Source organism: Cicer arietinum, chromosome 2 (assembly GCF_000331145.2).
Source record: "Cicer arietinum cultivar CDC Frontier isolate Library 1 chromosome 2, Cicar.CDCFrontier_v2.0, whole genome shotgun sequence".
Classification (NCBI taxonomy): domain Eukaryota; kingdom Viridiplantae; phylum Streptophyta; class Magnoliopsida; order Fabales; family Fabaceae; genus Cicer; species Cicer arietinum.
Window position 1 is genome coordinate 45070403 of NC_021161.2, and position 14810 is coordinate 45085212.

The following is a 14810-nucleotide window of genomic DNA, read 5'->3' on the forward strand; positions in this document are numbered from 1 at the left end:
AGCAGCATATTGCGCTACTGACATATTCCCTTGTTCTAATTTGACAAATTCTATTTCCTTCCTATTATAGATGTCTTCAACGAAATACTTGACTAGGAACATATTTTTGAATACACCCCAAGTAATTGCAGTCTCTACATTATCTAAACGTTGACGCGCATTATCCCACCAATGTTCAGCTTCCTCTGTCAACATAAAGGTTCCCAAATGCACTTTTTGACCTTCGGGACATGCAACTCCTCTGAAAATTTTCTCAACCTCTTGCAACCACTTCTAAGCTCCATCACGATTATATTGACCTTCAAACTATGGAGGGTTAGCCTTGTGGAATCGCAGTGTCATGGACTCTAGAGCATTAACAATTGCAATGTCATTCCTTCCACCAACCATCACTACGTACATCAATCAGATAAGCCAATCGAATATAGTGAGACACCTAGGGAAGTGATAAACTAACTTAGTTTACACCACTAACACAATAATGACCATAACAATAATACACATAACATAGTACACAAGGAAAACAGTTAGTCACAAGATTTATCCACATATATTCGAAAATAGTTTTAACACCAAATTAATTATCTAAAATCCTATTTGATGAAAAAAAATATTTATTATAAAATTTGGGGTGTTACAATTCTTCCCTTCTTAAAAAATTTTGTCCTCGAAATTTGTGGTAAACAACAAGCGAACTAATATCTAACTAAATACCTTCAAGATTCAAACTTAGTATCCAAAGATATAATAAACATACATAATGCAGTCACTCGCCATTTAAGTACAATATGTCAAATATCAATTAACATAGCATGATAGGCTAAAATGACAAAATAAATCAATTAAACACCTAACATTTATCATTCAATTATGAAATAAAAAGCCTATCACATTTATCATTTAATTAAGAAATAAAATACCGTAGAGTTACTTACTGTAATTTACATATAAAACAAAACATATAGATTTTGTCAATAATAACGTAGTTCATTTAGTTTGGTTAAATGAACCACATTTCAAGTACGTTGTCAATTTCAACTATTTATTTCAAACCAAATACTACTAGTTTTACTCCTTAAAATAAAGTCTAAATCATATCACCAAACATTCAACAAATTTAACTTAGGTTTGACAAAGAGAGCAACTTTTAAAATATTAAACACATCTAACAACTTAATAATATTATAATAGATTTACAATCAATTACTCTATAAAAATGTACTCTGTATATAATCAAGGAGAAGAGAAAAAAAACTAATGATAGAGATACTATTTCCCAATAATGTATATTTAATAATTAAATTCATCAATTGATATAAGCAATGAACATGTTTTTTAACTATTTAAAAAATAAAATTAAAAGGTTCTTCTAACAAAATAATGAGTTATCGTTCTTTCTTTTATTGACGATGAGTCATTAGGGTAGCTAGTCCCTCCTACTCATGTAGTCAACTACTTAAAGAACTATAATTGCAGTCATTCAAATTCAAACATGGATAATTAAAAGTATCTTTAATGTGGTTCAGGAGTGCGTAGGTGGCACCACAACTCCTACTCCTTACTTCAAGTTAAAAATCCACTTAATTACACATTTTCAATAATTTATTTGTAATTTACAACTAGTTATAACAACAAAAGAAATGACACTTGCATCCACATGAATCACCAATTAAAATAAAGAAATATAGAATTATTTCACTTTTAAACACTCTCAATTACTCTAAAAACTATTCACAAATTCCCAACACTTAGAACGCCTGAAACACAAACACTTTCATATTCACCTAATCATACATACATGCATATAAGAAATTCAATAATTGGCATCATGATGTAGAACATTCTCATAGCAATCCAACAACCAGAAATTTATCACAATTAAATTATTAATTAACCCTTTTTTTTTTAATCAATCTTTATCATTTAACAAAAATTGAAACAAAGATTTTTCAATTAGCAGGTAAAGTAAGCAACTATTTTTACTCAAGTTAATATAACAATCATAAAACTAAAATAAATCTCTTAGTACATTAATCATTTTAGTGGTTAATCTGTACTCTAAAATTTGATTTCTAACACTTAAATTATTTTAAAAGGATCACTAATCTTTTAATACTATAAAATAAATTTTCTTCAGAATTTCAAACTTTTTCTTGGAATACTTTTTAATAAATCTTACGATTTTTTTTAAACTATTTTTAAAATCAATAAGATTACTAAAAATTCATCAACACCTTAACCACCAAAATACCTCTCAAATACTTAAGCACTCTTAAAATCTTTTTTTTTTCAACCTATATTTTAGAATCAAATCAAATCATATATAAAAGAGGGAAGATTCTCTAACACATCAAAAATTCAAAAGTAGTTCCAATTTATTTACTTATTTCCTCAATATTATTGCTATAACAAATCTTCTTGATTTTCTTTAATACAACACATAGTAAAACCTGTAGTAGATGATTGACTACTCTAATTTTTAAATAGAATCATCACAATTTTTTTTTTCTTTTTCAATGTTATGAATCAAGACAACTCCAACACAATTTAATTCTTTAAAATAAATCAACAATAATTTAACCATAAGACATTTATTTTTTTAAAAAAATAAAAATAAATCAACTTTAACTCATTTATAATTTGTGTTCTAAAGAGTCTAACTTTAAAATTCAATCAACCTCGAATTTTCAAGAATTATTATTACTAATAATATGAATTTCATACTATTTCAAAATCACGACGAATGTCCTAAATTGATTTTAAAATTAATATCAAAACTTGAATCATTTAGATACAATCATCAACAATTTCAAGTGATTCTCACTTGTAATAAAATCAAATTATGTGCCCATATAAAAACTGAATGTTTAAATTTTATAACTATTTTTCAAGACAAGATTTTTAATTGACAATAATATCTTCAACGTTATCTTAAAATGAATAACAATAGTAATGACGACAATCACAAGTTATTTTTTTTTTCACAGATATCAATTTAAATTAAAAAATAAGGATTTTCTAGTCAAAATTAAAACTTTAAACATAAAAGATATACTTTCTATTCAACTCAAGGTTTAAAAAGAAACATCCGTTTTTTTTTTAAATTGGATTTCAATAATGACGACAATCACAAGTTATTTTTTTCCACAAATATCAATTTAAAATCAAAAATAAGGATTTGCTAGTCAAAACTAAAACTTTAAACATAAAATAGATATATTTTCTATTCAACTCAAGGTTTAAAAAGAAACACCCTTTTTTTTTCTTTCTAAATTGATAATAATAATAATAATAATAATAATAATAATAATAATAATATTAAAAAAGATTTCCTTCTCTTTCTCAATTAATAGACATTTTATCATGTGACTTTTTTTTTGGGTACTATTATAAATCACTACCGAGTTATTAAAATCTAAAACTCTAATATCAAGTTAAACTCTAATGAGTTCATATTATGTATATAAATCATTTCAAACAAATATCCCAACATCCTCACGATTCAATATTCACAGCCCCTCTAAACCAATGTAACAACAACACTATGATTTTCTCAAAAACAACACATATTAAAATATGGTGTAAATTTTCAACTATTTTAAATATTAAATAAAATCAGTAGTATAGAATTACTGTTATTTTATAAATCAACAAAAATTCAATTCAATTTAATTTCTTTAAAATAATCAAGAGTAATTCAAACAAAAGTTATTTTCCTTTTACAAAATAAGTCAACATTAACTCATTCAAAATGTTTTTTTTTTTAACTCTAAGTTCTAGTCATCTCTAATACTCAAGAATTACTAGTATTAATAATCATAATAAATCAATAATTAATATTATCTTGATTAAATTAATAATTTTAAATATATAGCTAGTCAATAACAAATTTTTTTTCTAGTTATCCACTATAACAATAGAGAAAATAATCAAAGTTAGAAACACAAACCACAAGTCTTATCAGAAGGTAATTAAGTTAATTATGTCAACAATTCAACTTCAATCAAATTTTATGAAATAATTTCATGGTTTATTTAGTCACTTAGGTAGGAACTTATAATCACACCACAATTAGAATAAGCAAACAATAAATAGTTAATTAGTAACTTCAAATATATGTATAATTATACAAAAGCATATAACACATGACAAATAACACAATAATATAACGCAGGAAAACATGATGATGAAAATAATCAATTTGAAAGACAACTCAACTGATACGACCAACATTTGACTAACACTTGACCGACACTCGACCCATTTGGCCTGATTGGACAGCTCTGATACAACTAATGTGACACCCTAAACCCCAAAATGACATATATAATAATTTATACTAGAATTTTTTTGAGTAAAATTTGCAGTGGATAAAGAAAATATGTTTCAAAGAAAATTAAAAAAACTTTTGTAACTAATTTAGGATATCACGTTTCTCAAAGTACACATGGAATAATTCAAACTTTATTACTCAATTAAAACAATTTAATCTCAATGAACTTGATTTAACTATAAATTCTTATTTTAATTCAATAAATTTACTAGTACTAAGGTTTTCATATAAAAATTCATTTGTAATTACATAACTAAAATATAAATTACAACTCTAAATTCCCGGTATCACCTATTAGAGCGGGGTTTCTCTCAAACTTGAACTTCAAGACTCATTAACCTGTAATAACTGCGATTTTACAAACGCATGGCCAAGCCAGTCAAACACAAACAACGCAGGCGGTGAGTTTTGAAATCATGTTAATAGTATAATATAAGTAAGAAGAATACGCAAACAATCATAATACAGTGTATCATAACACAAACATTTTTCAAGGAAAAACATCACATTATAAAGTTAAAACAACTCAAGTAAAATCAATACATTTCATTGTAACCTCAAATTGTGACACCCAAAACCCCCAAAATAACATTTATAATAATATATACTAAATTATATGAAGAAAACTTGCAGCGGATAAAGAAAATCTGTTAAAGAGAATAAAAACTTTAATATCTAATTTAGGATATCACGTTTCTCTATATACACATGTAACAATTCAACTTTGTTCCTCAATTAAAATAGTACAATATCAATGAAGTTGATTTAATTAGATTTTCTTGATTTAATTCCCAAGAATTACTCGTACTAAGTTTTCATATAAAAAGTCATTTATAATAATATAAGTAAAATACACATTACAACTCTTAAATCCCGGTATCACCTATCAGAGCAAGGTTCCTCCCAAACTTTAACTTCTAGACTCATTAACCTGTAATAACTGCGATTTCACAAACGCAGGGCCAAGCCAGTCAAACACAAACAACGAAGGAGGTGAGTTTTGAAATCATGTTGATAGTATAATATAAATAAGATGAACACGCAATTAATCATCAATAAATTATATCATTACACAAACATTCTTCAAGGAAAAACATCACATTATATAGTCAAAATCAAAGAAAATCAATACACACTTCACTGTAACATCAAATCATTGCATAAATTATTATCACACATAATACATATTAATCACAACAAACAATCACAAGAAAATGCAATGCTATGCATGAACTTAGACTCTACTTCACAATGTGGTACCATTCTAAAACTCTGAAGTACTTGGTTAGGAAACTTGATACTATGCCACCATCCCGGTGGACGGAAAATTCAAATTGGCCTTGTCCTCATAGATCCCCTCAACTCAACCCGAGACACATATACGTGACAGTCGAGGTAAACGTGTGTTGCGTGGTAGCTCCCGACATTTGGAGTGCTACCTCCAAGTCACCTAGGAATTTCCCACCCGAATACCTCCAAGGTCTAATAATCTTGCCTTAAGGGCTCGATAGTAGACCACCACGATCAGACTCATTCAGTTGTACTTCCCCGGAATCACTAGGCTTGTCAGGCCCTACCTATATGATGACAAAATAATCTCTACTTCACAAATTCACAATATTTATTTTCTCCCCTCGTTGGTATATGATACTCCATTAATACAGTCATCTCATACACAAATTGAAATCACAATATTCTCATCACAATTTATAACATCACTATAATTAATCACACATCATCATCATCTCAAACACAAATTGAAATCACCATTATTTCATCAACTATGAGGTTAATTCAATATTCGCATCACGGTTTAGAACATCACTATCATCATCATCACATAAACTCATCACAAATTTATAGCATCACTATCATGAATCAAACATTATCACAAATTTATAACGTCTCAATTATTAATCGTACATCATCATCGTTACATAAAATTATCACAACACATCCATCTTTTGTTATCACATCACATAAACTCATCTAATCACACATATATTAATTTAATTCGACACCCAATATCACAATAATATCAATATCAGACATTCAAATAAATTAAATTAATCAATACCCTACAAATATTTCTATTCTATATTTTAATATCACAATTTCCATATTTTCACATTAATTAATTTATCCCTCAAAGGGCTACTGCCATACGTAGCGAGCCCCAGATGAATCGTTGGGAAATATGGTTTTCCCGTTCATCTCACAATATGTTACACTCATGAATTCAAACGCTCTCTCACCCCTTACCTTATTTCGACGCTTTCACACGCGAATAGGATTCCACGAGCAAATAGCTTTTGTTCATTGACTCTTTGTCCATCAATCGATCTAACTCAACATTTTATGGGTAAACGTAAAAAATAAAATATGAGAAGATACTCTAAAAACTAAATTCGAAATTCGGTCAAGGAAAATTACCATAAATCAGAAAACCAATTAGTGGATAATATAGTCACTTTTCACACGGTCGTTTTGGCGTTGGTTTCACTCGAATCGGACTTACGGTGAAGGAGAACGGTGCAAAATAACAAATTCTACAAACGGAGAAGTCGATGGGTATTTTAGAGAGAAATTGGGGTTGTTAAAATTCTGGAAAATTATGTTTAGTGGACTAGTTAAATGAATGAAATAACATACTCAGATTTAGGCGAAAATGGAGAAAGGTTTCTGGACAGTTAGCGATCATCGGTGCCAAACGATAGATTGTTCTTGTGTTTCCACTTTGGTTTCAAAGCTGCCCGTCCAATTCCCCCCTTTTTTTGTTGTTGTTGTTTTATTTTATTAACAATTAGCGTTCACACATGGTTAAAACTCATTGGTCCCTTTATTTATTTTTAAATAAAACCAAAAATTAATAAAACTAAAGTTTTAACATAATTTAATTACTAAATATTGCTAATATTTCCAAACTAAATTTTTTTAAAATAAAGTAATAAAATCGTTTAAAATATATTAATAATCAAAACCTTCATATTCAAAATAATCACCCTACTGTTACTTTTTTTTCTTACTAATACTCACATTAAAATACTATCATAATTAGAGAATATTCAAATTTATAAAATAAATAAGTATAAAATCAACACTTTATATTAAATACTAAATCATACTAAATATATATATAATCACAATATCATAATAAGTATATAAAAATAAAGAAAATCAAACACAATATTACCACAATCTCAAGATAATTATTTATAAAGTAAATAATTAAAATAAAATATATTTAGAATTAAATAAATATAATTAAGTACACATTTTATAATAGTGAAATGCATAAAAGAATGATATATTAATTGGGTGTGCGTATATACACGTAAAATCGTATAAAATCTTTTTCTTTAAAATATATATTACACTAAATACTATTATTTTAAAAAAAAAATATAAAATAATAAAATATAATATTTATTATTTATATCGCTCAAGTAATCTAGTATATATAAAACTAGCACATCATAAAAATCACCTATATAACGGAAATTAATCACAAAGTTTATTAACATATATTTTATAATAATTTTCACATCAAATTAATTATTTAAAATCCTATTTAATTAATAAAATAGTTTATCATAAAATTTAGGGTGTTACACAAATCATCTAAGAGAAATTATTATCACACACTATACCTATTAATCACAACAAAACAATCACAAGAAAATGCAATACAATGCATGAGCTTATATTCTACTTCACAATGTGGTACCATTCTAACTCTAAAGTACTTGGTTAGGAGGCTTGTTACTATGCCATCATTCCGGTGGACGGACAATTCAAATTGGCTCTGTCCTCATAGATCCCCTCAACTCAACCCGAGACACATATACGCAACAATTGAGGTAAACGTGTGTTGCATGGTAGCTCCCGACATTTGGAGTGCTACCTCCAAGTCACATAGGAATTCCCCACCCGAATACCTCCGAGGTCTAACAATCTTGCCTTAAGGCTCAACAGCAGACCACCACGATCAGACTCATTCAGTTGTACTTCCCCAGAATCACTAGGCTTGTCAGTCTCTACCTATATGATGACAAAATAATCTCCACTTCATTAATTCTCAATATATTTTCTCCCCTCGTTAGCTTGGACTGCTCCATTAAGAACATCATTTTTAGGAATCATCACTATCTCATCAACTATGGGGTACTTCAATATTCTCATCACAATTTTATAACATCATTAGTCATACATAATCATTATCATCACATAAACATATGTCATACAATGCATCCATCTTTTATTATCACATCACATAAATTCATCTAATCAAATATATGCACATAATTTCATTCAACATCCAACATCACAACAATATCAAATATCAAATACCATACAATTATTCAAATTAAATCAATCAATATCTTATAAACATTTCTATTTAACATTTTAATCTCACAATCCTAATATTTTCACATTAATTAATTTATCTCTCAAAGGGCTATTGGTGTACGTAACGAGCCCCGAATGAACTGTTAGGAAATACAGTTTTCCCGTTCATCTCACAATATATTATACTCATGAGTTCAATAAGTTTCAGTTTGAATTCATAATATTCATCAGAATTTATATCATTACATATGTACATCAGTCAGTCACAATAAAATCCCAATATTTTGTTTACACTACTCACAATACACAGTCCAGCCTCATCTATCACATAATAAGAAATCAAATAGGTGGCACATTCAAGTAATATCACAATTTCAATCAAGTAACAAGAATACTAAAGTACATATAATTCATACAATAACAATCAACATAAGATTTCATAAAATCAGACAACATTCAATCTTGATATAAATAGATTCACGAGAACTCTATAGGTTGCTAAATTATATTTCAATCCTCACTGTTACCATTCATATATTATTAATTAATTATTATTAATCAATAGAGCTCGACCATACATAGTAAACCCCACATGAATATCCGAGAATTTCCGTATTTCCGTTCATTCCACATTATTTTATACTCATAAAATCGAACCTCCTTTCACCCCTTACCTTGATTGAATATTTTTCCCAACAATGTCGATCTGCTTATTTAATGTGTCGCGTCTTCGCGAGCCACCGTATCTATTAATCCGATAAGGTAATAAAATAATACAACAAAAGAAATAAAAAAAATACAAATTAATTACTTGCTAAAATAAATAAATAAGTTGCTTATTGTTTGTACTATCATCCACAATTATATTTAGTATTATATATTTTTATTATTATATTAAAATAAGAAAATATCTTATTACTATTATTATTAATATAATAATAATAATTATTATTATTATTATTATTATTATTATTGTTTTAAAAGAAAAATAAAGTTATACATCGTTAAACAATTATCATGTAGGCATAATTTTTTATATTAAAATAGTTGGTATACCAATGTAATTAGTAATATTTACTTACTATCTGGTGCACGCTACAAAACATTGGAGTATAATTAAAATAAACAAAAGTATTTAGACATAACACAAATTTTAGACTCTCTAATGCAACCTAAGATTATAATAATAAAGCATATAAATAAAATATACATGATCATATAATAATTAAAAACATAAGGAAAATTATGCACAAAATTAATATAAATTAGTCAAGTCCTAGATTGGATACTGACCCTGAACATGGAAAGAAATCATATGCAATAAGTACTCATTTTGATTCAAGCCTCTCAAATTTGCATATCGATAAATATAGCAAAATAATAATTTGAATACCCAAATGTTTTATACCGAAAGAAAAGAAATTGGTGGTTTACAGGGAAGGAATAGAAAGAAATTGGCTATTAAAGGCATATGATGAAGACTAATACGAGGGACAATAATTCTTCTATAAACTTTAGAGCTTCTGTCAATTTCTAAATTGAAGATTTAATAAAAAGATAAAATGAATTTAGAGCCATAATTATAATTGTGGCTATAAAATGAATTTAGAACCATAATTATAATTGTTTTATGACCTTGCTCCTTTATCCCGTTGGCCTATAGCAGGTAAAATTACAGACATTGTTTTTGAAGAACTAAAAGATGATATGGAAATGTGTGCCAGTTTGCGAACATAGTCCATTGTTCTCCTTGTTGCCAATGGTAATCAAATGGCTTAGGGACAGAGCGCAACAAAATCAGTTGGTTCGTTTTCAAATAACATAAATTACGCCAAAGAGTTGCAACTTTCTGATTTTGCACCTAAATTTAATAATGAGTTTAATTTTCATACATTGACAATATAAAAAGCTTTACACAACCAACAAATCATAACCAATCATGTAGGTGACTTTATAAGTAATTATGACAAAAGTGAAACATTATTAACGATCTAACAATTGTGATTGATGGATGGTATAAAACATTAGTGTAATGTGCACTTAATAAACATTGTTGCATGTTTTCTTACCGTCTAGATCACATTAAGAGAATATCAATAGTGTAGATGATGAATAAACAAACTATGTGAATGTAATACACACTCTTTTCAACACTCTAACTTTCACTGAAATTCATCTAGGTCAGTTGTTAGTTTTGGTATGACCTGATAGTACTATTTTCTATTAAAGGTGTTGAATTGAATTTTCCAATAAACCATCTAGAATATTTGACATAGTTTCAATTTTACAAGCATTTGAGTAAGTCTTAAACTTGTTTTAATCTTGCTTTTTTATGGTTTGATTTGTTATGGTTTAGACTATGAGGTCTTGATATGGGTTGTGCATTTGATTCAAATTTTGTTGTTGTTTGATGGATTTGTAAAGTAAAGAAGGCTCTTAGAGCATTGAAATGATTGGTTAAGATACAAGCTCTTGTTAGATGGTATCTAGTTAGAAAAAGAGCTGCTACAACTCTTCACAGTATGCAAGCTCTAATAAGACCTCAAACTTCTTTGTTGTTTACTTTTTAATTGTTGACAGTAGCGTCGGCCAGTTCGATGCTATATTACTAATAAAGTTGACTTTTATTAGTTGGCTGTAGCATTGACTACTCTGACGCTAACGAATTTATTGACTACAAGTTGTTGACTTTAGCGACAACCCCTCCGATGTAATAGAATTTTTTCAAAGACACGTCAACGGATATAAACTAGCGTCAGATGTTCTATTTTGTTGGTAGCGTCAGCTTATAGTAGGTCTAACCGACACTATAACAATGTCGGATGGTGTTTGACCGACGTTATGTATTAGTTTTGGCCTATTAGTGTGGGCTTTTGACCGACACTAAAATTAGTTTTTCTAGTAGTGAAATAATTGAAAAAATATGGAAACAAATGTTAACTTATCATTCGTGTCCGAGTATAGAGATCTAATATGCAAAATTTGTTTGACTGATAAATCAGGTCCTTGTGACTGGTTCGTTACATCTTGTCGGTGACGTTTTGAAATTAGTTAAGAAGTGATTCAATAGAAAAAATTTGAAGTTACTTTCATGATGGGATTGCATTATAATTTCCAAACACACCAAGAAGTGTTGAAAAGTCTTAACGCATGGGCATCAGCCCTGCAACTCTAGAGTCCATTGGTTAATCCTTAGGATGGTGGTTTTCTATAGAGAAAATTTTGATGAATTTCAATTTTCAATTGTACGGTGGTAACTATTGATTTTCATATTTAAGATGGTTTCATAATTTGTTCTCTTTTTTTTTTAATCTTTTCTCTTGAAGAATTGAAAAAATATAATCATTTTCACTTTTTTTAATCTTTCCTCTTGAAGAATTGAAAAAATATAATCATTTTCACTATATTCAAGGCTTTGCAATTTTTCCTTACTTATTTAGGAAGTAGCTTATAATATTTCAAAATTTCGATATCAATATGATTGATTCCTATAGAATTGCCCATTCAATGTCATGCAATTGTTCCTTTAAAATGTAAGATTGCTTGGTTTTAATGGATGCAAATTAATTTTTATGCAAAGTGAATTAAATGTAACGTAATTTATATTTGAATATGTCAAGGTAATGAACAATAAATTTGAAATTAAAATTATTTTTAATTTATTTATGAAAGCTCTAAATTTATGTTTCAAGTTTATATTTCATATTAGGAAATTTCTCTTGTGGGAAATTTTAAATATGTTAAAAAAATTAATCAAAATCAATTTATATTTTAATTATTACATTTATTTCTCACAAAATAAATCCAAATACTCACTTTAATAAGATAATTTCAATGATTATAAAAGATGAATAACATTGGAGTTAAGTTCATATACACCATAATAGCCTCGTTGAGTCTATCTATAAACACTTCAAAAATCTTGCTATTAGACAAACCTTAAGCGAAAGCCTAAGAAAATTTAATTTATCCTAAAGCATTACTTACTGTTCAATTGTTATACTTTTTATATAAAAAAATTAATTAATTTTAAAAATTTTATCTATTTATTATAGTTTTTTTATAAATTGAAAATAAAAATAATAATATAGAAACACTTTTCCTTTTCTTAAAAATATCTAAATGTTTAAATAACAAAATTATTTTTTTAGAGTCCACAATAAACTTGCACAAACAAATTGCGAGGTTACGTGATGTCGAACTTCACTACTTCAATAAAAACTTAAGGATATTGTTTGTGTATTTATCAACATCAATGATATAATAGTAATGACAAAATTAGGACAAATTTTATAAGTTGATTAAATATAAATAAAATAAGTATCATATTAAAATTAATCTAGAAACAAAAACAACGTGTTTCTCAATGACAATTCTAACGTATTTAGTCTTCCAAATCTTGTATTGAGGTTAAAAGTGGGGGTACCGGTCATGTTATTTATGAATATAGATCAAACTGATAAATTATGCAACAAAACTCAGTTTATCATCACACAAGTGATCAAGATTCAAATATTACATGAAATGTAGTTTTATAAAGAAGTATTTTAAAATATCAAATAGTTTACTATATGATTTTATGTCTATTTTATATGATTTTTATGCTTTTTTTATTGCACTTATAACTTCTATTGCTACGTTATTTTTTTTATAGATTTGTATGGCAATTTATTTTTTGCATATACAGGCGCACGTCTTGTATATATTAAAGTTTAATATTTTTTAATAAAAACTTTGGAGCATTCTTATGTTATATATGTAACTTTACTTTGTATTAATTCAATATGTAATTTTTGTGCATCGCATGGATTCTAGTTCTAGTCTATATAGAAATAATATTAATTGTAGATTGTTTTTTTCTTTGATAATTAAGGATTCGATTGATACATAATATTATTTATAACAATTATAGTTATTATCAAATTACAATGTATTGTAGTTGAAATGAAACAAAGACAATATCATAAACCTACAATCCTTTATTGTATGGCACGCTAGTGAAAGGCAACCAAGTGCTAGCATTAAGCCATGGTTCAGCAGTAAATCTAACAGCTTCATCTTTTGTAATTTCAGCAGTGAATCTAACAACTTCATCTTTGTTTATGACACCTTTTGCCCATTTAACTCTTGACGTAGCATTGGCACCGGGTCCAACATTGCCAAACTCAGCGAAGTAAGAATTTGCAGTGTTTGTTTCATTAATTGACCATATCATATATCCTTCTCGTTGAATAAAATCATCAAAGTAATTGTTAATGAAGATTGCCCTTGAAAAAGCCTTCCATGGCCTTGCCAAGTAAGTCTTCACTGTATACCGATAAGGATATAGCTCAATGTCTGGTATTATGGAGCAGTTTTGGAGAACTATTCCAGTGTGCATGAACTTGTTGGATGAGCCATCTGCAACCACAATGTTTTGTTGTCCTTGAATGGGCTTCCTTACCAAGATCTTAGAGTTCTGGATCAAGGTAGTACCCATACCAAAGATAAAATCAATGGTTCCATAAATCTCACAGTTACGGTAGAATTGAACACCCCTATTTGCGTACAATGTGTCTTGATAACCAAGAAATGCACACCGGAAGAATACTGAGCGTTGACCTTCAACACGTACTGCTACTGCTTGTTGAGCTTTTGGACCAGCTTTATTCTCAAATGCAATTGACATGGCAATGAAGTCATCATATTTTTGGGCTTCATGACAACAAGTAAAAAAAATTCATTTTGAACCCAAAGAATAATAATACTTGAAAGTTGTAATAATGGCATGCTTACATTTATATAGCAAACGTATAAAACTTGTTTTGCTATTAAGTGTGAAGTTAGAATCCTACTATTAGTGCTTTCTTTTGCATTAGCATTGCCATTATCCATCAATGTATGAAATGAATCCGATTTTGACTAAATTTGGTTATGTATCTTGGTTAAGACAATGGCAATTACTATCAATATCATGCATGAATACTATACTATTCACATAGAGTTTTTTACCTAGGTGACTTGGAAATGCATGTCACCAATGGGTTGTCCTACCTAGATTGTTAATTGAAATATTAGGTTCCAAAGAGAAAGTGAAAACAAAATAAGATTAAAATTGGCTACTTGTTTTTTAATAATAACTATGATT

The 14810-nt window shown here is 28.0% G+C and overlaps 1 protein-coding gene across 1 annotated transcript; it reads right to left on the reverse strand.

The window, feature by feature from the left end:
- Positions 1–13652: 13652 nt before the first annotated feature.
- Positions 13653–14351, reverse strand: LOC101495977 (pectinesterase 4-like). The gene has a single exon (XM_027331199.2). The coding sequence runs from the start codon at positions 14349–14351 to the stop codon at positions 13653–13655; it is 699 nt and encodes a 232-aa protein (XP_027187000.2).
- Positions 14352–14810: the final 459 nt, after the last annotated feature.